General features: G+C 37.7%; 1 protein-coding gene across 6 annotated transcripts in view; it reads right to left on the reverse strand.

Moving 5' to 3' along the window:
* Window positions 1-69: 69 nt before the first annotated feature.
* LOC110829304 (ubiquitin carboxyl-terminal hydrolase 2) overlaps window positions 70-25,760 on the reverse strand; it is a 40,286-nt gene continuing 14,595 nt past the window's right edge. For all 6 annotated transcript variants that reach the window (XM_087345164.1, XM_087345160.1, XM_087345162.1 and 3 more), the window contains 7 exons: window positions 15,942-16,055; window positions 15,247-15,373; window positions 14,003-14,231; window positions 12,324-12,570; window positions 11,917-11,995; window positions 10,237-10,465; window positions 70-9,559 (listed from right to left, as the gene is read on the reverse strand). In XM_087345164.1, coding sequence (XP_087201290.1) covers window positions 9,472-9,559; window positions 10,237-10,465; window positions 11,917-11,995; window positions 12,324-12,570; window positions 14,003-14,231; window positions 15,247-15,373; window positions 15,942-16,055 — 1,113 coding nt within the window. In that variant the 3' untranslated portion in view covers window positions 70-9,471. The remainder of the gene's footprint in view (window positions 9,560-10,236; window positions 10,466-11,916; window positions 11,996-12,323; window positions 12,571-14,002; window positions 14,232-15,246; window positions 15,374-15,941; window positions 16,056-25,760) is intronic.

Genomic DNA, 25,760 nt, shown 5'->3' on the forward strand with positions numbered 1-25,760 from the left:
AATATTGACACTCTCTTCCCCACTGTCCTACACACATGCAGGATTACAACACAAATAAAAATGCTCCACTTTATTTAGCATATTTAATTTAATATCCTAATGTCATTACATGAAATTAGGGACACTAAAAATGCATCAAAACTTGTCCTTTCATCTTGAAGCCAGAGTGACTGATGTCACATGATTTTATGCAAGTGAGGATAATGAATACTGCGACTTCAAACTGGATGTGTCTACATGACTAGTGCAAACAAGACAATCATAAACATCATCACTCACAACAAACACAATTTTCAACTGAAAATAATTTCAATAACTACCCATTTAAAATGTGTGTTAGGAAACTGGGTGCAAATGTACTATAATTCTCTTAGCTCTTTAATAGCTACATGGTAGCTATGATCCAGAAAAATATGTTTGCAATATTTAATTTAATTATTAGTCACATACTTTCAGCATTATATAAGAATGCGAGTGTAACAGAGAGGACGGGCCATCCTTAACTGCAACCATTTGACTGTATCAACTCACAATCTAAATAATTCATCATTACACTTCCTTCTAAATAAGAACTATACATCAACTACTTCTGTTTAAGAGTAAAAGCATCAGGCATTCCTTTACTAGAAAAACATAAAAATCTACAAAAATTCAAAGTACTTGTTATAGCAAGACAAAAAGTATTTTTTTTAAATTAAAATATTTCATATTGAATTAACAGAGGCTTTGCCACACAATATTAAAACATTTATTCCCTGAAATAAAAAAATCAGACTGTCACATTGTTTAAAAATGTATACAAATTGTCATATTAAGACAAGCAAGGGGGCTTAAGGATCACATGATGCTCTCCACCATCAGATGATCAAAAATAAATAAATTTAAATATTACAACATATACACTGGCCACTAACAGGACAAGAGACATCACCAAGTTCTACAAGTAGTGGCAAAATACCTTCCTAGAAACAATATTTAATTTCTGTACAATGGGCTGAGTGATATTTACATGGGGTCAGTTCATTACACAACCAGTCGCCTACCTGAGCACAGCATTCATAATCTCTCATAAAATTAGAGACACAATGCATGCCTCTGCTGCACTGCTCATTACATCCACAGGCAACACTACCACTTTCCTGGGAGCAGATGAGTAAACAAAAGTGATGCTCTTGCCCAATATCAATCCACGAGTCCATCGTGCTAGATTCATTCGTCTCTACAAAGGCCACCAATGGGATAAACATCACGACAATAAAAACGTCTCTTGCCACAGCTTTTACTTCAACAAGACCAGGTCTGAACACACAGGTACTAATTAAAGTGCACTTCTACAGCAGACTCTTACTACACAAAATACACACAATATGCGAGTTTTCACGGCAGTATCAAGATGACTGTCTTTTGGGTTGTTGCATCCTGTGGTCTGGCAGAAGAGTACTGATGTCTTCGAGGCACTTGCTGCATCCATCATCGGGGCGGTGAGCCATCTCATCATCCCGATGAAAGAGACAGCAAGCACTCCTGAAATGTCAGTAAACTTCTACCAGACTACACAGTGTATCACCCCAGAAGCCAGTCACCTTCATGCACATAACAAGTTTTGTGAAGCCCATTTCATCATTCTATGTAACATTTCTGCATGTGTTGCTGCTCCTTTCTGAGATATATGAACTGTGCAAGAAACAGTCACAGCCAATGTAATATGATGCTTCATGCTCATTAAAATGTATCACTCAAGATTCACAATGGCCCCTGAAGTTACTGTAGTCCTGCCTCTTGACCATACCAACATTTTGTTGCAAAGCCAGTACAGAGGAGTACCCAGCCCTGCGTACATGATGTTCCCCAAAAGTAATGAGCGCTGTACTTAAAGTGAGACCACAAGAAACAGTTTATTTCCAGTGTTCACTACAGGCTGTGCACCTAACCATCTGTGGCTGTCAGTTTCAGCATTATTTACATTTATTTTGCAAAAAAAGCTCTTTTGGTTGCACATAGAGTAAAGTAAAGTAAGTGGTGTGAGAAAGCTGCTGGTACTGGCCAGTAACATCATTAGCCAATGGAGAAAAAATTCTCATTTACTGTGCTAAATATAAAAAAATTGACTTAAAAAATAATATTCATATCTGACAACTGCAATCTGACATTTTGCATTGAATGTGTGAAACTTACAACTAAGTTACTGAGGACATATTCTTTAAATATTGTGTTCAATCCTCAGCTGATATGACAAGTTTTTAATTACAAAACCATGTGCTTTTAAAGTCTATCTACTCTCATTTTCACATCACTGGCTATCAATACAATGACAGATTTTCATTTTATGTTCTGAGTGGTGGCAGAACTGAACCAGACACCTCTGCACATTCATTACACAGATTGTCACTGCTCAACAAACAAAATTAAATAAAATACAACTAGAGCCTTCATGGAAGACCCAGATATAAAATGAGAGCAGAATAGTGAACTGAATATTGGATAATAGGTTTTGATCTTGTTAAAGAGATTGAACTGACTTAGGAAAGGGACAAATTGCAGTCTCAAACTCAGTCTCTCTCAGATCCCCTCTTTTGATGTATTGTATCTTTAAACTTATCATCATGCTGCAAACAAGTCACGTTAATAAAGTTTCACATAAAAACCAATTCTTAACACAAAAGTTATAATAAAATGTTACATCATCTTTACACACACACACACAGATCAAAAAACCACTTATGTCTGGCAAAGAACTGTCAATTGACAGTATCACAAAATCTGCATTATTAGTTTATTCTGACAGAGGATTACAGGTTGGCCACCTCACTAGCCATTACTCTGCTTTTGAATGCATTAAGCAGGTTTAATGATCTAACATGATTTGTATTCAAGAGGTATCCAGTTCATGTCCAAGAGAAAGACCGGTGTTACAGAATTAATATTTTGTACCTTTTTGTGATTTTCCTCAGTCAATCAAGTTAAGGCAGGACAGTATCAGCTTATCCTGATTCAGCATTCATGATCAACCTCACAGCTCAGTGTGACCTAACCTCTCCAGTTAATAAATAGTCTTAACACTATACAGAATAATATGAGTAAACCAGAATTATTTATGAGTACGTAAAAATGATACAGTTACATTTCAACCAACAAAAATGGCAGCTTTCACAGCAACCAGAATGAGTGCTGTCAATACTTCATTCTGAGCTTTATACCTGCTAGAGGTCACAACAACCAGCACTGTCAAGGCACAGTGGTGGTTCTGATGCGACTGTCATGATGCTACGGGGATTCAGTTCTGATGGGTTTGAGTGGCCTCTGACATTGCACTTTACAATCACACTCTATGTCAGATGACAAACACACACTCAGCATCTACAATTTTTTTCCAACCATTCCTTGTACACACTGACAAAATTGACGTGTCACTGATGATATACGAACATTTCGAATATCTGACCAAACACATAAATGACGTGAGAAAATATGAGCACCAATTACAATCGGTGTTTATCCTCCTCATGCATCCTGACAAAAGAAGTGCATATAAAATGTTCACTGGAAAAATATTCTGTAGAGACTTGAGAGATCAAGACAGGAATGGAAAGGAATTTTTTATTTACTTGTACTTCATTTAATGATGTAAAGAATTACTAACTGTTGAAGTAGATGGGACATATAACTGCCATTGAACTTAAAAGGATTAATGTTCCTTGCAACTCTACTTCATCTTTGCTCTGTTCAGAACCTTTGTCACACGCTTCTGGTAATCTGGTTTTGGAGCTCCTAAGAAACAAATATGCTGCAAATGATGTAATATTTATTAATGTAAAGGTCTAGGGACTAGGTAAGGCTTCGTTAACTGTATTTCTACACATGAAACTTTGTAAACAGTAAAGGGTACTCTACTTTCTCACTCATTTCTATACATTTAATTTCAATATTCAATTTTGAATGAAACATCTCATTTTCTTTAGTCTCCAACATACATTCCTTCTCTGGAGTGTTCCACCAAAGTCCATTGTCTCAGCAGAAGTAAATCCCGTGCCTACGTTTTTAGGCCATCAATATACCATCTTTACCCAAATCTAAGACAAGATGTTCTTTAGCCTTAAGAGGTCATTATAACTTCACACACCACAGAAACGTTCATATTTCCAGATCAGTAACAGAAATTTACAGTGAAAGCATAGGCTAAGTACTCCAGTAAATCAAGTCACTTCTTCTATAGTTGTAGGTATTAGCGTAGTATTTGCGTTTTGAATGTGCAAAAGTAAATCCTTGTTTCTATGTTCCTGGAATGTATGTTTTCCCATAACCTTTTTCAATCCCACTGATTTTTTCTAGAATTGCTAATACTTCTGATTCTGCAAAATAAATGTAATTTCATTTTAATTTCCTGGACTTTACACCCCTTTCATTAACTGGTTAACTTTACTGTCCAACAGTTGGATACTCTTATGAGTTAATCACAATCTTCAAGCATCATTTTAGTTTTTAATGTGCAACTGCTATAAAGTTAGATATAATTATTTATTCTGTTAACTAGGGATGGTATTGAGAAATTCTTAAACAGTTTCAATAGTATGACAGAACTCAATCAAATCTTAAACTGTTCGAACACTTGGAAATCAATAATTCCGCTACACAAACAGGTCTCAATGTACAAGAAAAATGATTGCAATACTTCCCACATGGTTAAACTCATGGTGATGGCTTTATAAATGAGAAATGAACAGTATGTCTATGTTATTTAACAGCAGTCATTCCTATGCACTTTTCAGATAATAAATAGTGACATTATTACTCTGCACAAATCACGAATAAATATATACTAATCAGACTAAGAAGTAAGCAAGTTAATAATGACTGTAACATGTGCAGGAACATACTAAACAAACAGGATAGCAATGAGTGATCACACTGCTACTCAAGATAGCAAGATAAATAAAATAAAACTAAGAAGGCATATCATTTTGATTGCACCTGTGTTTAATATTCTTCTGCAATAAGAATCCACCATAAAAATGTTGGGAAATTATACATAATTAATAAATGTATTAAATTATGTAACTAGAAAATCTAGACAGATAGTTACTGGTTAAGAAACTTGCCTGGAGAACATCTAATGGTAGAGTTGAAAAACTCTGAGGAATGCAGCAGGTTATGTTTCTAAGAGCGTCACTGATGTTTAAGTTGCATACTGTACCAAGACAAATTTGGGCACAGACCTTGTTTTTTAGAGGGCAGTAATTTCTAAACATTGGCCATTTCCAGACAGCAGTCACTTCTAGATATAAGTAATTTCAGATGACGGTAACTTTGAGACTGTATTAGTTAGTCTATAGCACAGAAAAGTACTTAAGTGGCTTATCGGACTGAGTCTAATTCCACGAAGACCATAGCAACCTGGATACCAGTTCGCATTAGCGACCGCTGAGCACCAAACAAGTGGTGAGAAAAGAAAATTAAGTACAGTGAAAGCAAGACAATGAGAGTATTTTCTTGGAAAACATGTATTTCATACAAACAGTAGCGATAGTAAATGTTGTGAAGTCAATGTTTTGTGCACTGTACGATCACCAGTGCCTTCTCCTGAATCCATGGCAACGTCTTGGCAAATGTTACAAGAATAAAATAAATTGTGATTTCAGAGTAGAGCAGCCTACCAATAGGAAGGGAGAACAAAGTTAACTTGTGCTAGTGCCAGTGGTGCTTTTGATCATGGCATGTAGCAACTTAAAAAGTAAAGTAAAGTAAAGTTTGTCCCACTATACGCCATGTAGGCGTTTGGGGTGAGTGGAGGTATAGCTCCTCTCTTCCTTGACCTCGACACTAGATGGGGGTGAGTGGTCAGCATCACGCCCCGGCCGGCTTTACCCCCGGGAAAGGACCCCGGTACCCATTGTAGAGGAGGCTGGGTGGGCCCCAGAGCCGGTCTGGATGCAGAGGCTAGAGGAAAAATCCTCTGCCCCCGTCGGGGATTGAACCCCAGTCGTCCAGCCCGTAGCTAGTCACTATACTGACTGAGCTATCCCGGCTCATATGTAGCAACTTAACAGAATAGAATCATATGATAAACAGAGTGATGTTGGAGATTTAATATAGACCACACTTGCCAATTATGCTTAACTGAGCAATTCAATTTATAAAAGTACTAACAACATCCCTATGCTTGCAGTCAGCTATGCACAAGTCCAGTACATAGACTAAATCCTGCTGCTTGAGTCTCACGTCCTTTTGACAAAATACAAATCACTGTCCAAACAGCTCAGACAGTATAAAATATGCCTGAACATAGCTCATGATACTCTGCTCAAACATTCGAGCACGATGGTGATTGAAAAAATTCAAAGATTTGAAATTGGTCACCCAAACTACTTGAGCAGTTGTCCCATCCCTACTGTTAATTGACTCTACTACATGTACTGCAGTTGGTTTATATGGGTTTATGAGCTTAATACTACATCACTCCATGGTGCAGGACACTCTTTGAAAAGTAGACTGTATACTCGGCTTGTCAAAGAATAGCCCACATTCTTCATGCAACTTGGAGGTTCTTCACCATGTTCAGAAAAGAACACCACCAGACAGAATCTATTCTGAGCTAGCTGCACTCAGTTTGCTCCATGGATTCTTGTCTCCCTAAGGTCCCTCTTAATATTATCCACCAACCTACACCTTAGTCTTCCCAGCGGTCTTCTCCCTTCAGGACTCCCAAACCAATAACTTGTAAACACCCCTCCCCTATGTGTGCTGCATGTCCTGCCAACCTCATCCTTCTTGATTTAATCGCCCGAACAATATCAGGAGAGGAGTACATGCAGTAAAGCTCATCAATGTGCAATTATCTCCGTGATCCGTCTTCCTCCGTTTAAGGTCCAAATAACTCTGTTCTCAAAGACCCTCAGCCCATGTTCCTCCCTCAAAGTGAGAGACTAAGTTTTGCACTCATACAGCACAACTGGCAAATTTACACTTGCGTATATTTTATCCTTTAGTTTTTTATGAGATGGGAGGACAAAAGATTTTAGACTGAACGATGGCAAGCATTTCCTGAATTAATCTGCTCTAGATTTGTCATGAATGTCATTCTGACTTGTTAGTGGTGTCTCCGAGTATTTGGACTTTGTCACATTTTCAAACAATTCATCAGCTATCATTATATTATGGTTCTGTCCTGAATTCTTATGCCAAGACATGATCATGTGCTTTGTCTTTTCTGCAATTATTTCCAGACCATAGTAACACATGATGGCAACACAAAAGGAAAGGAAAACAATTCCTTTATAAGATCTGCTGAAACTATAGGACACTGACAAATATGTCGTGATTTGTAATTCCATGATGAAATTACTTGGATTATTGATATCAGCTTTGAATACAATCATCAGAAACTATGTAAATCAGTGTGAAATATATCATATTATTTTTTAAAAAAGTAAATATAGGCAGAGTGCAAAGAACTGATTTCGGTAGTATGAGATGGACCCGTCCAAAGCATGCGATAGAGGGCTGTCTGCTTCAATTGGTTTGTAGCTCTAGCTGTGTTTAGATCGGTGCGTCATCTGCTATAAGCAAACTAAAAACATTGCTCTACTCGGTGTTTTTCTATTGATTGTCGGTATAAAAGTTTCAAAGTTGTTTGATACATACATTTTATTCATTTATCAATTTACTTGTATTGACAGCCTTTTGGCAAGACATGGGCATGTTGCACTTCGTTTGCTACCCTACCACCCAGAACTAAATCCCATTAAAAAAATGTGGGCAATGGTTAAAAACTGGGTGGCGATGAAGAACGTCACATCCCAATTGCAAGACGTTCAAAAACTGAAGGAAGAAAGATTCTCCTTCATCACTAAAGAAGAGTGGTTGCCCGTATGTAGACACATACAAGAAGTGGAGGAGAAATACATGCAAAATGAACACTTGGACGATAACACTGTTGAGGAATTGGTTGTCAGCCTTGAGTCATCAAATTCAGACATGAGCAAAACGGATGAAGACACCAGTTTGGAGATTCAGATTCAGAGCAAAGCAGTGATGAGGACCAGAGGTGGGAAAACCAAACTCAATATTTTTAGAAAAGTTAATACTCGTAGTAGTTCCCCTCCACTCATGTGACCGCAGCTGAGGCTGTGCAACCCCAACTATTACTGAACTATCCTCTCTCAGCTTACACATCACGCATACACCACTATTCGCGCGAGGTTTACAAATATTATATTGTGCAGAACCTTTCGTAGTGTCTGAAAAATGACTTTAACCTGCATAATGATATTTCTACATTCTGGGAAGGACATGTGTAAAAATGTTCATACATTGCTAAACAGCTTACTTGAATTATTTGCAGGGTACTAAAATAAAGGTTTAAAGTGAAAGTAAGTATCAAGTTCATGGTATCCACATTTCCTACAATTTACACAATTTTTCATAACCGCCCCCCCCCCCCCCCCCAAAAGCATAAATAAGAGGTTCCACTGAGTGCCTGTGCGTAAAAACACTCAGAAAACTGAAGCAGGGAATGTTTGCTAGTGTTAATAACAGACTTCTCACTGTGAAATTTTGTGGACATGTAGGTGGATAACAGTTTGGCTAAAGACTGAAGATGGAAGCAGTTTGTTCCTCCAAAATGTTTGTACCCACCTCTAAGACTGCACGGCTTCACAACCAAGAAAACCAACAACATCTTTACTCCTACGATAACTTCGAATCTCATGTTTTCTAATGAGAATAATCAGAAATTTTGGGATAAAACAATGTATACAGAAAATCTACATTTCTGAAATGTTAAAACAAAAATACTGACACTTTGACTTCTAGCAAAGTCTTTCATGTTTCATGAGACAATGAACATAAGTCAATGGGTGGTCACGTATAATACAGCGTAAACACACCGTTAAAAGTACTCATATATTGCACTGTTCGGTGTGACAAGTTGATTCCTCAAAAAGGGAAGAGAAATTATGAAAAATGGGGAATGTTTTGGTACAGTATGATTACAAATATTAAATAAAGTTGAAGCCTTCTATAGCAGTCCCAAGTAACGGCAAGTTTTAAAAAAGGTAAGTAAATAAAAGAAAAATTAACCATATCTTGCAGATGTATGAAGTACATACAAGATTATTTGTATGTAGTAAAATAACCATTTCACTGACAGTGAAAATAAACAATCAAGTGTACAACAGTACACTTGTCAGAAATTTGATCTATAAAAATTACTACGAGTTGAACATTTCTACTTTTCTCTTCTTTTCACTTTTAAGCATCTGAAATCTTAGATTTGTGTAAATACGGTGTTACTGAAAAAATCATCACAAGATGATGATAACTCAATAAATAATTAATTTATCCACAGCTTATAGCCATTCTTTGTCCAAATAAATTATGTATAACAAAAAATAAAAATTAACAACTTCAGCACATTCATCTTTTAAATAAGGACACAACCATTTGGCCAATAAAAAAGATCGTAAGATTTCATCATTATAAGTGTGAACTGTGGCCGGAGAGTTCAAAAAAGAGCACATAAGCTTCACTTGACACCACACTTCGAGATGAAATGGAGGTCACTCTGAAACACAAAAAACCATATTGCCAACATTATAAGTTACCCAGGAGGGAATGTGCACTTCACTCTGTAGTACACTACGAGCTGAAACAGAAAAGACATTACACACACATCCATACACTGAGAAATCTTCATGGTAGCCAATACTTTTTCATGAAAAGTTACTCAAAATTATAAAATTATGTAGTGCAAAGAGGACAGGAGATTTGTGGAATAAGAAATAAATGAAATTAACTCTGAAACTAAAACTGGAAATGTTCATTCACACGGGTCAGTCCTTGACAATTATACTGGATTATTTTATCACCAAATGTAAACAATCATTTAAGAATTACATAATTTGTGTTTATAATATTTTTAAATAATTAACCCAGCAGAGAAGATTGCTTCTATAGAAGCAAACAATACACTCTGGTAATCAAGAAATTCCCCATATCTTATGGAACCTAAAGGATCATTACCATGTTAATGAGAGTACATTCCTGGTTCATATCCCTGCCAGATTAATTCAATGCACACCTTCCCTCCATACTTCCCTAAGAACCATTTTAATAACAGTTTCTCATTTACATCTAGTCAACACTCAATTTAATTCATAACAAATAAATACATTATATTAAAAAGAAGATAATACATCGCACCAACAACCCAGAATTATTTCAAAATGGGATGTAACTGACCTGGAGTCATTGTATTCATGCCATTCCGCTGTGTAGGGGTGCTTGCAGTATGCTGTATAATGTCCTGAATAGGTTGTACCAGAGTGGTTGGCTACTCCATACAGATTATACATACACCCCTGTCCTCGATTGGCTGCATATGTACTTAAGTCCAGTCCGTTGAGAGGGAAATCCACAGTTACATTCAGCTTCCCACGAAAACGCTCCGTGGGTGAAAATCGTTTTAGATCTTAGTTCAGCGTTAAGGAACAGAGGTCAAAACGGAACCTTGATTGAAACCACTTCAGCACCAAAATATGGCAGTTTCTAAATTTTTCCACTACATTTACTGGTACCTAACAACTTTACAAACCTTTATGCTGCAACATTTTACTTCAGTCAAATAATCGTGCATTAATAGATACCGCAAAATTCAACTTCAGTCCCAATCAAAGAGTAATGTTTATTGTTTGCTGTGACATTCATTTTTACTCTCTGAGCTACAGAAACCCATTCGTCTGGGTCTACATAGCATCTAGTATGAAGGATCTGAAATTGTATATAAATGTCGTATGGTTGTCAAACTACTGATTGTGTTTTAAGTGTGACTGTAACACTTCTGGTGATATTTCTCAAATCTAAACAGTTACAAGTTTGTAAAATTGTGTTCTGTAAATACAATATTTCAAACTTGTTAAGTTTGTTGGTAATTTTGTGACTAATCCACTTCTTTCTCTTGCTCATACACACACACATGCAAGTACGCACAAGAGCACACAAACACACACACATATATACATTATAACCTAACCCTCATAATGAGATCAAATTTTTATCTCAAAATTACATTCCTTTAGGAAAGCAGTGAAAAAATAGTGTTCAGCATAAGGGTTAAAATACAACACAACTATAAATTAAATTAACACAGCAAAATCAAAGGTGTCAATAGAGTTTGTGGTTACATTTTTTAGCAGTAACTACCGAACAAACATAAAAATAAGCATACAAACAAAACTGTTTACACTATAAATGACACTAGTGCCAAACGCCTTTTGACCTCAAGAGGTCATCATCAGTGGCAAAAGGGGGGAATTAATTCATATAATCAAAAGAATATGGTTTCAAACAGATCATAAACGTGAGTTCTTTACAAAACTATATTAACACTTCACTGAATGTTGGTTTCACAGGGGTTGGTGTATTGTATTCTGCACTTAGCTATTAGTCCACCGGTCTGGTGGCCGTTGCTGGTCTACAGTTTTGCTTGTATGCTTATTTTCATATTCCAATACACTACACAGTATGCAAAGTTTTAAGATTACTGAACAAATGTAAGATTTATTGATGTAAATCTACCAACGTATGGAAAGGATACAAGAGAATTTATGCAGACATCTCATCCAAAATAAAACACAATAAAATGCAAATTTCACTATGGCTCAAGCATTACTCTACACCCTCCTTTCAAATGTCAAAACATAAAAACACACTTCCTAACGTAGAGAAAAGTACTGTTACGGAGTTAGTTAAGAGACATGAGATCGGCTCACCAAAATATGAATTTCATAAAACCAGTCACATGCTACTGAATTTGGAAGATCCTTGCATACCTACTGTATGGCATTCATCATAACCTCTCCTACATCACAACACCTAAGACACAGCAACAAACAATCACATGCCTGAACGTGAAAAGGATACGAAGAACAAGAATTTTGGGAAACTTCTGAATGGTGAAACTCTTGGTGCATTTCCGGCGCATCTGGCACTTTGAACATGTCTGGAAAACACAAATTAGCAACATAAGTACACAACAATAAGCAAAAAATACACAGCAAATCCTCTGTATTATTGTTTTGCTGAATTTTTAAAACTTCACTTGCAAAAAGTGATTGCAATACCAAACACGAAAATGACATCTTTATTTAATTAATATTTAATTAGTCATACTGAATAGTACAGTTCTTAGTTTGCTTAATTAAACACAGAAAAACATGAAGAAAGCCAATCCTTTTTATTTAACAGATGACAATGTAGCACAACAATAAATTACTGTAGGGTTCAAGAGCTCATATTCGAGAGCTTCGTCAGTAATACAACGTACTCACCGGTTTCTCGTCACCATCCAGCACTTCTTCACGAGTGAAGTGGTCAAAGCACTGCTGCAGTCGCACCTGGCCTGTTCGAACAGGTATAGGCAGAGAGAGATCCCAGAATGGGTCAAACGTAACAGAACAGTGCCCGCAAGAGGTGCACCTAAGTGTTGACTTCAGCTGTCCAACAAAGATATCTACCACTTTGCTGTTATCCATACGCAGGTATCGTTTCCACGATTCCACAGCTTTTTGTTGATCACTGCAACACACAAAGTATGCAAAAATTAGCTCATGTTAGTGGGACATTCACACTGATATCTGAAAGGTTTGAGTGACAAAGAAATCCCAGAATTCAGATCTGTAACTCAGGTTAATTAATTACTCTGTTAATTATGATCTGTATAATAACAGTAATAAGAGATTCACTCATTTGGAAGTAAGAACAGCTGGCAGAGATAATTTCCTTATGTATCGAGTTCCTAGATAAATACCTGGAAGACATATTTACCTAAATTAATATGAAATGTATATGTTAAATACAAACAAACATTAGGAAATATATGAATGTTGTATCATAAACATTTACCTCCATGGCCAGTGTTCTGGCCATGAGAGAACCAATGACAATTAGTCTCAAAATGGCATCTTTGCCAATCTGGATACAAAAGAACAATTCCATTAATTTCCCTAGAATTACAATGGATTTTGTCCCTACAAAATACATGCCATTTAATTGGAATTCCCTGGGTTTTATGTCACATTCTGTGGTACGACAACTTTCCATTTCCACTTCGACTGGCTACTCTGAAAAGTTGTTCACCATACTGTAAGTATCATTTCAGTTTGTAATGTGTGACAGCTTTCAAGTTAGCTGAGTCAGCTGCATGTACTGCAATTTTATGTTTTATAAGGTATGAGGGCAACACAATATAAAGCAGGACCATTTCCCTACAACAAAAACACAACATACCAAAGGACATTTCATATTTCCTGGGTGAGTGAAATTGGATTATCAACATCAACTCTGAATATGACAGTCAAAAATCCTGTCACTGAACAAACTGCAAATCAATGTGGGAGAAATAAGATTGTTTTTGAAGAAATACACTAATATACTAATTACATGCATAAGCTTTCATAGCGTTTGACATATGATTTTAATATGCATCATGGTACTGAATATTTCTACTTTCTGGAAATTACACGTTGTAAAAATGTTAATACACCTCTTAGTTTATTTGCCTACATTTATTTGCTAAGCATTCCAATACATGGTTAAGTTAAGGTACATGCCAAGCCTATAATTTTGGCATGCCCTGCAATTTACGCCACTCCAAACTGAGGAAAGTGTAAATAGAGCGTTCATAAAACAATTTTTTTTAAAAGAGGAATATCACGTTTCATAAAATAATACTCCTTAATTTTGCCCAACCCTGGTGCTTTGATGAGGAATGTTATATCTGTGTTGAGCTCATCCTTCTGCTCCTGTAATTCTGAAAATTCTTAAGTCCTTGAAGCATAAAAAATAGTTTTATATAATCATTAATGTTTATTCCTTTGAAAAATATATTCAGCCAACTTTATAGCATGTTTATGTGACAACTGCAACTGACATAACCTGAAAATTAATTTTGTTAATAAGTCTTAATGTTCACGAGTTAAAAAATATACATGAATTCTTTCTGACTAACCTCAGTTGTTCATCAACATCTGTGAGGATAGGCTTTGGCTTGGTGGTTACTCTGTTCACATCTTCATGCAGTCCCTCCAACAGGTAACGCAGAAACTCCTGAGCATCCTGCTGACAATATCCCATGAACCGAGGGGCAAAGCGCTGGATCTGCGACTTGAGAGCTGTTGTGTTCACGACTCGGTCCTCACTCTCTGCACGCCACAGCTCTTGGATCACAGTTGAGAATGCTGCACGAATGCAACAGTCAGTTTAAGGGAAGCTATTTACATGAATATCGAAGATGACAGCTTTCTGAGTTGTTGTGCTGTATAGTCTGGTAGAAGTTTACATATGTTTCAGATGTGCTTGCTACCCCCTCACTGCCACAATAATGTTTTCTGACTTCATCATTACTGTAACGATGGAGGCGTGTTGGTAAATTTCTACCAGACTATACAGTGGAACAACTCAGAAGGCTGCCATCTTCATATTCACTGCCACAAGATAATCAAATCTCACTTACATGAATTCTGGTACGCAACTAGGAACATGCAAATTAACAGAGAAAGAGTAGTATATGATTTGAAGCTTATGCGGCGACATAACTCAATAAGATGTTTTAGGGTCATTAGCTGCGTCAAATGGTCAAACGATGAAACCAAAGTTTCAGGGACTATCTCTGTTTCTGTCTCTTGGGACATAAATAGTCCCTGAAACATGGGTTTCATTGTTTAACCATCTGACGCGAATAATCACAAAAGAAAATTTTATAGAGAAAGGGTATGTTTCCACGTATGAGCCGGGATAGCTCAGTCAGTATAGTGACTAGCTACGGGCTGGACGACCGGGGTTCGATCCCCGACGGGGGCAGAGGATTTTTCATCTAGCCTCTGCGTCCAGACCGGCTCTGGGGCCCACCCAGCCTCCTCTACAATGGGTACCGGGGTCCTTTCCCGGGGGTAAAGCCGGCCGGGGCGTGATGCTGACCACTCACTCCCATCTAGTGCCGAGGTCAAGGAAGAGAGGAGCTATACCTCCTCTCACCCCAAACGCCTACATGGCGTGTAGTGGGACAAACTTTACTTTACTTATTAGTTTCCATGTCAGAATGTGTCACTTCACTTGCATAATTACAACAGTTCATCAGGTACTGACATAAAACCAAAATATGCCCAACAGCTAACCATCTTGAGCAAAAATTAACTCAGCAGGTACATATGTTAACTGAGAATGTCCATTCTGCAGACAAGAGAAGTACTGTACCTTTGATCAGAGCACCCTTCATGCTAGATATTGAAGTGTTGATGTCAGACAGATGGCAGTCACCTAGCAGGTACTCCAGCAGGGGCTTCGTGTTGCTGAGACATTGGATCACAGAGTTCATGAAGCACTGCACAAAAAACAGCAACACATTAAAACTAATTTCCTCACACTGTGGGCTTTCATCTGTGTATCATTTCACTTGTATATATAGTGGGGGTCCATTATTGTGTGAAGTTTGAAGGACATTCATAAAACTCACATTTACATAAACAGACTAAATAAAACCATAAAAATCCATTTTCGTAAATACATAATGCTATGGCAGACAATAAACATTACAATAAGACTCTTATCATGAAGATGACTGTCTTCTTGGTTGTTGTGCCGTGTAGTCTGGTAGAAGTTTATTAACATTTAAGAGATGCCTGCCACCTCCATCATAAGGATAACTCACCACACTGATGGAGAAAGCATGCATCTCTGAAATGTCAGTAAACTTACTCCAGACTACACAGTACAAGAACCCAGAAAGCAGCCATCTTGATACTAACCACAATGAGACTTACCATGACTAAATGTCAAACTTGTGGAAGTTTCATAATCAATGTTTTGAATACTCTTGTGTGATATGTTGCAACAATAAGAACGTTTATAACAACGTAGAGCCACAGCACTGACAACAGACCTCTACTTACAGTGTTGCCAATATTCCGCAAGCCTGCTAAGCCGCCCCGATCAGCTGAACTGCCTGAGCTGCCACGCAGACGTGAGAATCGAGGAGAAGCACTTAAACAGGCTGTGTTGTCATCCTATAGTGATAGCATGTCAACAATTAGTTAACCTCTATCAGCAAACATGTCAACAATATCACCATGAGAAGAGCATTGGCCGTTCATGATGTCTCCCTTACATTACTTTTGCAAGGCCTTTATTTGGATATAGACAGGTGCAAGACCTCATAGAAATTTAGAAGTGTTATAAGTATACATTATGAGTCAACATCATGAACATGCTATAAGCTCTCTGATGAACAAAGAGAAAAATGGTGGCATTACTCAGCAACACATCAACACATGTCTCTCAACTGAACATGTTACAAACCTCATCATTTCAAAGTAGCTTCAGAATACAAGTTAATGGCAGCCATGTTCTACGTGAATGTCTTCATCACTACTCTGTCGAGGGTATCACCAATGAAACATGAAAAATACAACCCAACTCAATGGGTCAACAAGTTTACACAGAAAGCGGAAAGTGATTAAAACTCTTCCGTCAACATATTCAGACTCATGTTCACAAATTTACAATGTGAGCCAAGCTTTAAGATTTGCTGTTGTTTATGCCAAAGCAAACTGATAAATTTTTCAACCTGGTATCAATCAGAAAAGTTTAGATATGTACAGAGTATCTTATTCAGGCATAAATATTTCAAGGTGTTCAAAAATATGAGTGTAAAAACTTGCCTCTTGCAAAAGTGGTCAGCCTGCAAAGTATAATAAATATGAAGTCAGGTGCCAATGTGTTCTGATGTGATGTTCTCAATGCACAAACCATATTAAGTTCTCAAAACCCAAATGACGTATCAGATAATAATCTTCAGCACAAACAGGAAAGACGGAAACCACCGTGACACGTGGTTCACTACCAATGTGCTGGCAGTTATCTACTGTCACAATAAAAATGTTTCTTCACAGGTGGTTTGCACAAATTTCAGCTATTCAATCTGAATATTCACAAACTCCCTACTGTTATAGAAACTAAAACTTCATTACAGTCATCAAAAAATTAAAACTCTGGAGTGGATACCAAGTCATCTGCATTAGGCACACATTGCTGCAACCTAAATTATCTGTTACATTTAAAATTACCCTCAAATTTATGCTTTAATATTCACAGTAATTTATTTCCATAAAGATTCTAACTAAAACCTTGTAGGCATTTCTTGCTTCCCCCATTCTCATCTGTCCAGCTACTGTAAATTGTGTATAATTTTAAAGATGAGACGAGCCTTCTGGGATATTGCATTGTGTATTCTAATAAAAGCTGACTGACATTTCATGATGGAGGCAGTACACACCTCTTAAAGACTACCAGAAGGCTGCCATGAGAATCTGAAATCTTGGTCTACAAGTTCATAATAAATGCTACAAGTGAGTTACAAATGGCACATACCAAGCTGGTTCAACTAATTATAAGTATTTAGGCTCAAACCATTCCTTATTACAGTAAATGTAACAAAACATCACAGATATATACAGCAAACATGACTGCAAACTTTATGGCTGTTCTGATAATTACATCAATTTTAAGTTTTGCTTTCAGGTTACGACTGTTCTGCAGCCACAAGTACCCCTTATGTTGGTAGTGTATATCTGGCAGCAATGTCCCCACTGCCAATAGTGTCACTAAACCAAGTGTCCCACAACAAAATCCAGGCATATTCGCATGTGACATTTCACTGCTGGGTTTGGGTACCAATAGAAAGCATGTTAAAATTACTTTTGTGCCTTCACTGGAAAATTATGTTCCTGAAGGCAAGCTACAGATATACAAAACTAGTGAATACAGGTAAGCAACATACAACATTCACCATTGCCCCACACAGTATAAGTCACTGCAGATCATTTAATTAACGGTTCAGTACAGTGCTTAGCTACATATTATTATAAATTGATTCAAACTTCACTAGTGACAGGTTTGATCACTGCAAGTTTTATTTTATACGGACAACATACCCAGGAACAAAAACTATTACGTTCCAGTTCTGCAAAGACATTTTTTAAATTACTTGTAAAACAAGCACGGTGCTTCATATTTCTGCTAGTACTATAAAAATGTCACACAGGAGTATGATATGTACCTCAGAGTGGGCAAACAAACATGTCAAAAAAGGAGGGGGTGCAAAGAAATGTCTTGGAAAATAGCTCAGTACTAAGACGCTGATGGGCAGATACTGAATAATCAAATAGTCAAGCAACCCACATTTACCGATAACTCCAATTCAATTTGATGGATTAATTAATACACAATATCACTGTGACTACATAAGAGCCCACACACGTCATGTCACATAATTTGCTCATGTCAGTCCACCAGTTGTCTTTCAACAGTTGAAATGCAAGGATGTCTTTTTCACAAGTGCAACAAATGTTCATTGTTTAACACTACCTGGTATCTTGTTCTTACTTAATTGCCAGAATGAGTTCAGGGATACACTTCCTACTTCTCCTGAGCAAAAAAGATTGACAGTACTGTCTGGTGAACCTCTTCCATGACACAGGAAGAATGCAGGACAAACACTTCCAGTCAATCTCTGATGTTAAGAGATGATAGTTTGGAAGAGATCCGCCAAACTTTCTTACACTCTACACAAAAGTTATCAAGAAAGCTCTCTCTTCAGTGTGGATTATCCTACACAAGTGTACATAAGGGAACAAAGATTTTAAAACTCTGTCCATATCACGTGCATGTCACGCACAGACTCGAGGAACCTGATAAGAAAGAATGACTTCATTACTGCAGATGGTTTCCACGCTTCATTTGAGGGGGTTCAGATGTTTTAGATAAAGTTTACTTTTGTGAATGAGCCGGCATAGCTCAGTCAGTATAGTGACTGCCTACGGACTGGGCGAGCGGGGTTCGATCCCTGACGGGGGCAGAGGATTTTTCCTCTAGCCTCTGCGTCCAGACCGGCTCTGGACCCCACCCAGCCTCCTATCCAATGGGTACCGGGGTCCTTTCCCGGGGGTAAATCCGGCTGGGGCGTGATGCTGACCACTCACCCCATCTAGTGCCGAGGTCAAGAATGAGTAGGAGCTATACCTCCGCTCCCCCCAAGCGCCTACATGACGTATAGTGGGACAGCTTTACTTTACTTTTGTGATCAAACACGATTCCTCATAAGGGAATACATGAAGAGGAAAAACAGGAGAATATGGAATGCTGAAAATCTGCATAGTTTTCTTTAAATACTGTTACATGCGTTAGAAGTCAGAGTATAATGTGCTTGTCTCTTCACAGAGGAAAACTGGTCCAATTTTTTGTAATGAAGAGATACCAGCTGAACAAAAGTAATAATTATGAATTTTAATTCCCTTTTGGAAGGTGATGAACATGATTTCTGGTTTCAGCAAGATGGGGCTAAGATGCATACAGAAAATTTAACAATGCAGATGTTGAGCGTGTTCTTTGGTGCCTGCATTATTTCTCAAACACTGTAGACCCCTCAACCTATTTCCATTGAATTTCTATCTTTGGAGCTTTCTAAAGGAGAATGTACAAAAACAACCATTACACATTAGAATAATTTTAACAAAATAATAAATTGTGCATTTTAAATATCACTGCAGAAACTCTTCACTCGGTTGCATCAAACATGGGCAAAATAACAAATAAATACATGCATCATTGAATGCAGTGAACATTTTGAACATGTAATATAATTTTTTTCTGATTTAACTGTAATTTATTTTTTTAAAAACAAAACATGCATCAGGAATGACTTGCATGACTTTCTGATCACCCTGTATTTAAACTGGAACCCACAAAAATATGATGAAAGGAAGCCAACTGGACTTCATATAAGTACACTGTTCCCACACCATATTACTTCTTGCCTCTGTGTCTTTTACAATATGATGCTGTTTACTTTTACTGTACAGAACGTGGTTTGTACTGAAACACTTTTTGTTAATTTGTAAAAATGTAATACCCATGATGACAAAGACTAAAATTATTAAATTTCAATTACGGCTTCATCCCAATGTTAATGTACGATCAGCTCAATTGGCACTAATGTTGTTCTCGATCAATATAAGCAAGTTTCATATTAAAGTGATACCTCTTATTTCAACATACTTTGGTCCATTCAACAATGGACAACAGACAATGAAAAAGTACACCAATGTTGTCATATCTATTAAAATAATTTCCCCTTAAAAGAAGAAATTATCTTACATTTTACTCAGAGGACTTCATTTCAGTGATTTTACATTTCTCTTTCATCAAACATATTAAATATACACACATGGCTGCTTACTTTTTAATTTCCTACACACATTCCGAGTAACTGTGTGTGGTATCACAAAAAGACGGAGTTTCTTTTCAGCAAAAGAACTAAGTTTTAAGTTTCTAAACCTGGAATGCTACAAATTTTCCAGATACTACAATACCTACATATTTTCAATTCCTTGTTCTACTGCTAACCAGTCAAATTATCGGAGAAAACATGTACACAGATACACATTCTGTTCTCTATCTCGGCTGCATGCTAGCACTAGCAGATCAGTTACTTTAAATGCCCTTTAAGTGACCAGGCAACTTGTACTACGTCATGAACAGCAAAAGGCTCTGCAGTCTAAACTACGTACAAAGTAGCATTTCTATGCAAAAAGTAAAGCTGTCCCACTATATGCCATGTAGGCACTTCGGAGGAGAGGTGATATAGCCTATTCATTCCTGACCTCGGCACTAGATGGGGATAAGTGATCAGCATCACGCCCCGGCCGTGCTTTACCCCCAGGAAAGGATCCCTGAACCAGTCTGGACGAAGAGGTTAGAGGAAAAATCCTCTGGCCCCGTTGGGGATCAAACCCTGGTCATCCAGTCCATAGTCAATCACTATAGTGACTGAGCTACACTGTGAATCCTTCAAAAATCAATTCACAGTAAGTTAAGCAAAATTAAAATCCACCAAATAACAGAAACATGTTTAGAAATATTCAAAATGGAGTTATTATGTTAAATTATTCAATATGGATACTGTACTACACATTAAAAATTATTCTAAATAGTTTTTGCACAGGAGAGAAAGAATTTGTGACCAACACAGGATTCAAACCACATTCCTGCTTTGTACACAAGTGAGGAACCTTGCTGAAAGATGTGGGAAAGTCTTTTCTTTGAAAACAGACTATCTACCACAGGTTAGTTCCTTACACATAATAAATTTTGGTGGAAATTTGTGACTAAAAATAGACAAACATCTTGACAAGTTTAAATAACATGGACAAAACCTATTAAGTAAATATGAAACAATGCGGCACAAGATTTCCGATTCACGTGAAATAGAGTGACGACAGCAATGCTTCACTTGAAAGTAATACTTACGTATGTCTGATGGTACCCATTCAGCAGGAGTGCAACTTTGTGTGTTAGGACATACAACTCGACACAAGAAGCTGCCACACAATTAGAACTAGATCTATCTTTTTTTAAAAAATAGTTCTGAGCATTGCTGGTTAATGCCACATTTAAGCTCCGTTAAAATATGAAAGAAGCTCAAAAAAATATAAACGTAGTGACAATAAGAACCACAAGATATTTCTAACACATCTTGCACAGAGAAGAACACATGCAGCACCAAACTGTCCGAGATCTCTGAATAACTTTTATACACACTAACAGAGGATTTCTTTTCCATCTGCACTGTCAGAATGTACAGGACAAAATGGTGTCCATCTGTATGACAATAACAAAACGTTAATAGTGTGTCCCGTCTTGAACAAACTGAATCCATTCCATAATTTTACAACCAATTTATAGCAAGAGATCTCATTTAAACAATTGCTCCATGAGATGTTCAAGGAACAAGACAGAAAAGAACAAAGCCTGATGCCTTTGTGTGGTTTAGATCTGCGCAAAGGTGCTCACATCAGATATTATCTTGTGACTCTTCAAACAAAATTATTATCAGTATAAAAATATGAGTGCTAAAAATAAAAATAATTAGAAGAATGAAAATAAAAACACATCACCAGATCTAAAAATAAAGCAAGCACTGTGCCAAAGGAAGAAAATTAAAAAGAGTATACTGACATCAAGTGATACACACTACGGAAGAGGAGTTCAAACTTGCAAGACAAGTCACAAAAAGGTTAGATCAGAAGGTGGTATCCATACATGTCAACTGAGAACTGATGAACATAACAAAATAACTCACCGAACTTCTTTCTACAATGATCATAAGCCACATAAGCTCCTGTTGCATTTTGCAATACATAGTTAAGTGATCTGAAAGATCACAGACATTCCTGACTTCTATAGAAATAAAGGCAGTATTTTAAAGTTTCCAAGCTTAGTGCTATGAGCCCAATGCCAGGAATTTGTATCCATTCATTTAAACAGCTGATGATTCAAGCCTCACTTCAACACAAACCAAACATCAATAAGATAAATAACTGTTCAGATGATGTGAACAATGACATCCCATCACCAGCAATAGGCAACATACGTTAACCACAAGGTCGGTCTTCTGTGTTATAACAGCATGTGGATTCACAGGTAGTTACCAACGTTTTGAATAAAAATACTGCCTCCATCAAAGATGGTGTTACAACCCAGAAGACTAACACCGACATCTACGCTGCCACGAGAACCCCAAATCTTATTGTATAACTTGTTAATTAATGTGTTCCTTCAGATTGATGGTTTTCCACAAAACTATGAAGATTGATGTCTTCTGGTTTGTTGTGCCGTGTAGTCTGGTCGATGTTTACCAACATTTCAGAGGTCACACTCCGTCATGACCTCTGAAACGTTGGTTAACATCGACCAGACTACACAGCGCAACAACCCAGAAGACAGAAATCTTCATACTCACCGCTGTGAAAACCTCAAAACATATATAAACAAAAGAATCATTACAACTACTAATTCAAACACTATAGTGATACATAAATGCATCTATAAATGAACAGTGCTACACTGTAGAGGGAGAAAATCGATAAAATCTGTCAAATGGCTGAGTTTGAGCTTAATTAGCCATCACATTTTTGTCTCTACTACTGTAGTAGGAATTTCTGGGCAAAAAGATGTTAATTTCTGGAATTACAACTACAAAATCAAATTTATTCATACAAAATCAAATCCTACAAAATGCTAAAATTGTCTTTTCCACATAAAAAACAGCTCAAAGAGCAGAGTTGTGAAACAGCAGCTGCAAAGTGCACAACAAATGTGGCTAGGCTTTTTATCATTCTCAAAGCCAGTTTAGACAAAGTGGACATTTCCTATAAACCTATCAAACGTCATCATACTGCAGGAAGTATCGAACCCAGGTCTTTGACAACCCCACTAGATCTCCAGTGAAATGATCACTGCCATCCCATAACAGGGATCCTGCTGTCAGTACCTTGTTAAAAGTGACCGTTGAGGTTATTCTGAGGTACGATTCCACCTGACAACTGTTGTGATGTGAGAAGGGCTGGAGAGCGCCTAGGACCAAGGAGTAGAGGGCCCCAGGCAGAAGAAAGGCCCACAACAGCCAAACAATCCATTCGAGCAATGTCCACGCCACCTTCGCCCAAAACCAAACACATTCACAGCAAGAACATCTCGACTGTACGTCACCCTCCCAAGTTCCCGTGCGCACAAGTTACGAAATTGTGTGCACTAATTCCCGTCACCATCGACCAATGGGGCCCATCGCCTGTCCAAAATACATTCACCCACTTCACTGGCATTCACACTGCACGGAAAGCGAAAGGGATCGTCCTTATCCACCCCCGCTAAATCGGTAACATGTTATAACTGCGCGAATATAACTGGGAAACTTTTACAACCAGACGACGATACACCGCACGCAGGCGCAGTGCCAACTGCACCAAAATACTCATGTGGCTAAATTACAGCCGGCCCGGGCCAATCCGCGGCAAGACACAGAGCCAATTAAAACAGGTGACAGCGAATTAAAATGATAGCGAAACAAATGCAGAAGACGTACCCAGTTTGAGAGTAGGCTACACGGGTCCTTCAGAAGCAGCCCGATAACACGAAAGCCACAAATAACAAACGCGTAATAATGGACCCATCCAAATGATCTCGTTGTTTATTCTAAGGGATTGCGGGTACAAGTCCCAAACGTTGCACTGATTGCATATACCCGTTATAATCGCGCATAAAATTGTCACAATCTTACCCTTTTAAAAAAATTCATGGTGGTTCCGAGACAATAACCACAAAACACTTGGAACTGATTTCCAAGACCGAGAGAAATCAGGAAATTCTGAAGGGTAAACGGTTCTAAGAACTTACAAAACCAACTTTCCTTCAATCAATATGGTCCAATTAACAGGCACCAGTGATCCATTTTAGTGCATAATTCTGGAAAGTACTGACAGTCTAGGTCAAACACGCCAGATGCAAACAAACTACAAAATTTTGAATCATCGTGTTGTAATTTATAACATACGAAATTTGTAGGCACGTTAAAGATTTGTTTCACACAGAATTTAAAATTCCTAATTCATTAGTTATGACCAACAAATCAAACGCTAAATAAACGTTTAATGCGGCCACTATGTTGCTGCTTGATATTCTACAGAACAGAGGACTACTAAGAACTCAAACGCTTTTAAAAAAGGAACAAAACACAAGGGCAGTCAGTCCGTAACACAGATAATACCAACATACCTCCATATTTACTTAGAGAACAAGGGAAACAGATCACAACCACTGCATTAAAACCTTCCAGTACAAAAATTCCACCTAAACGCACGTTAATACTAGGAGATATCCGTGAAGATTCTGCCCCCCAAAACAGGCCACGACCAATACAACATACAAACACCTGCAAATTTTACCAGACTACACACTTGAAAATGAGGAAGGTTCATTTCACGAATCATTTAGGCTCCTTATAAAATGTAATTAGGCTGTGGGTGTTAGTGGACTACAAAACTGCCTCGAGTCAACTCAGCAGCGAGAACCACGACATTGACATACATTGAACGGGTTGTACTACAGAATTATTGGCGATTGAACGCCTCCACGTCAACAGATACTCCAGGGCAACTTGTATCTTACAAGGCTCATTACAAAGAAAAATCCTGATATGGTCCAGACGTGATTAAAACCGGCCAAATACCCGACAAAAGTAACATTTAAGGTTCTCAAGGCGGTGAAGATGTCGACAATCTGCAAAATGACCTCCATGAATTCTACCCTAATGGATGAAACGACCAGTTTACCCCTGATTTAACCCACCTTTCCAGCATCTTAAAGGACCTTTTCCTCTCTTTCAAAACCTAGCCTTCCTCTCAGATCCTTGTGTGATCTGTCTCTTATCGACCCAGACCTTTCCTTGTCCTGTACCATTAACATTACGAAGACCCTCCTGCCTAAGAACACGTAGGCACCTGGAATCGAGCTCTGGACATGTACGATGGATACCACACTTTACCAGACCACGTGCAATGTTACGATTCTCAAACGCTTGGCGGAAACCACAAGACTAGTATTGTTACTTAACGACGTGCAGATACAACAGTAGTCTGGTGGTACGTCGAGTAACAGAACCTCACGATCACTGTCAGCGTGTGATTTAATTTCGGTTCCAAATCGACTACGCGAGGCCAGTAGTAATGAAAGACCGGCTCAAATCTTGAACTGGGTATCACTATTACGTAACGTCTGCATGTGATTGAATGTTGTTAAACAAGGAACGGATGCAATATGGTTTCCGAAACTGGGAAGTTTCTGAAAAAGAGTCCGATCCAAAATATTTCCAGGATTCT

The sequence above is a fragment of the Zootermopsis nevadensis genome, unplaced genomic scaffold (assembly GCF_977971745.1).
Source record: "Zootermopsis nevadensis isolate Lab colony 2312 unplaced genomic scaffold, Znev_1.0 Znev_ptg000008l, whole genome shotgun sequence".
In the NCBI taxonomy this organism is placed as follows: domain Eukaryota; kingdom Metazoa; phylum Arthropoda; class Insecta; order Blattodea; family Termopsidae; genus Zootermopsis; species Zootermopsis nevadensis.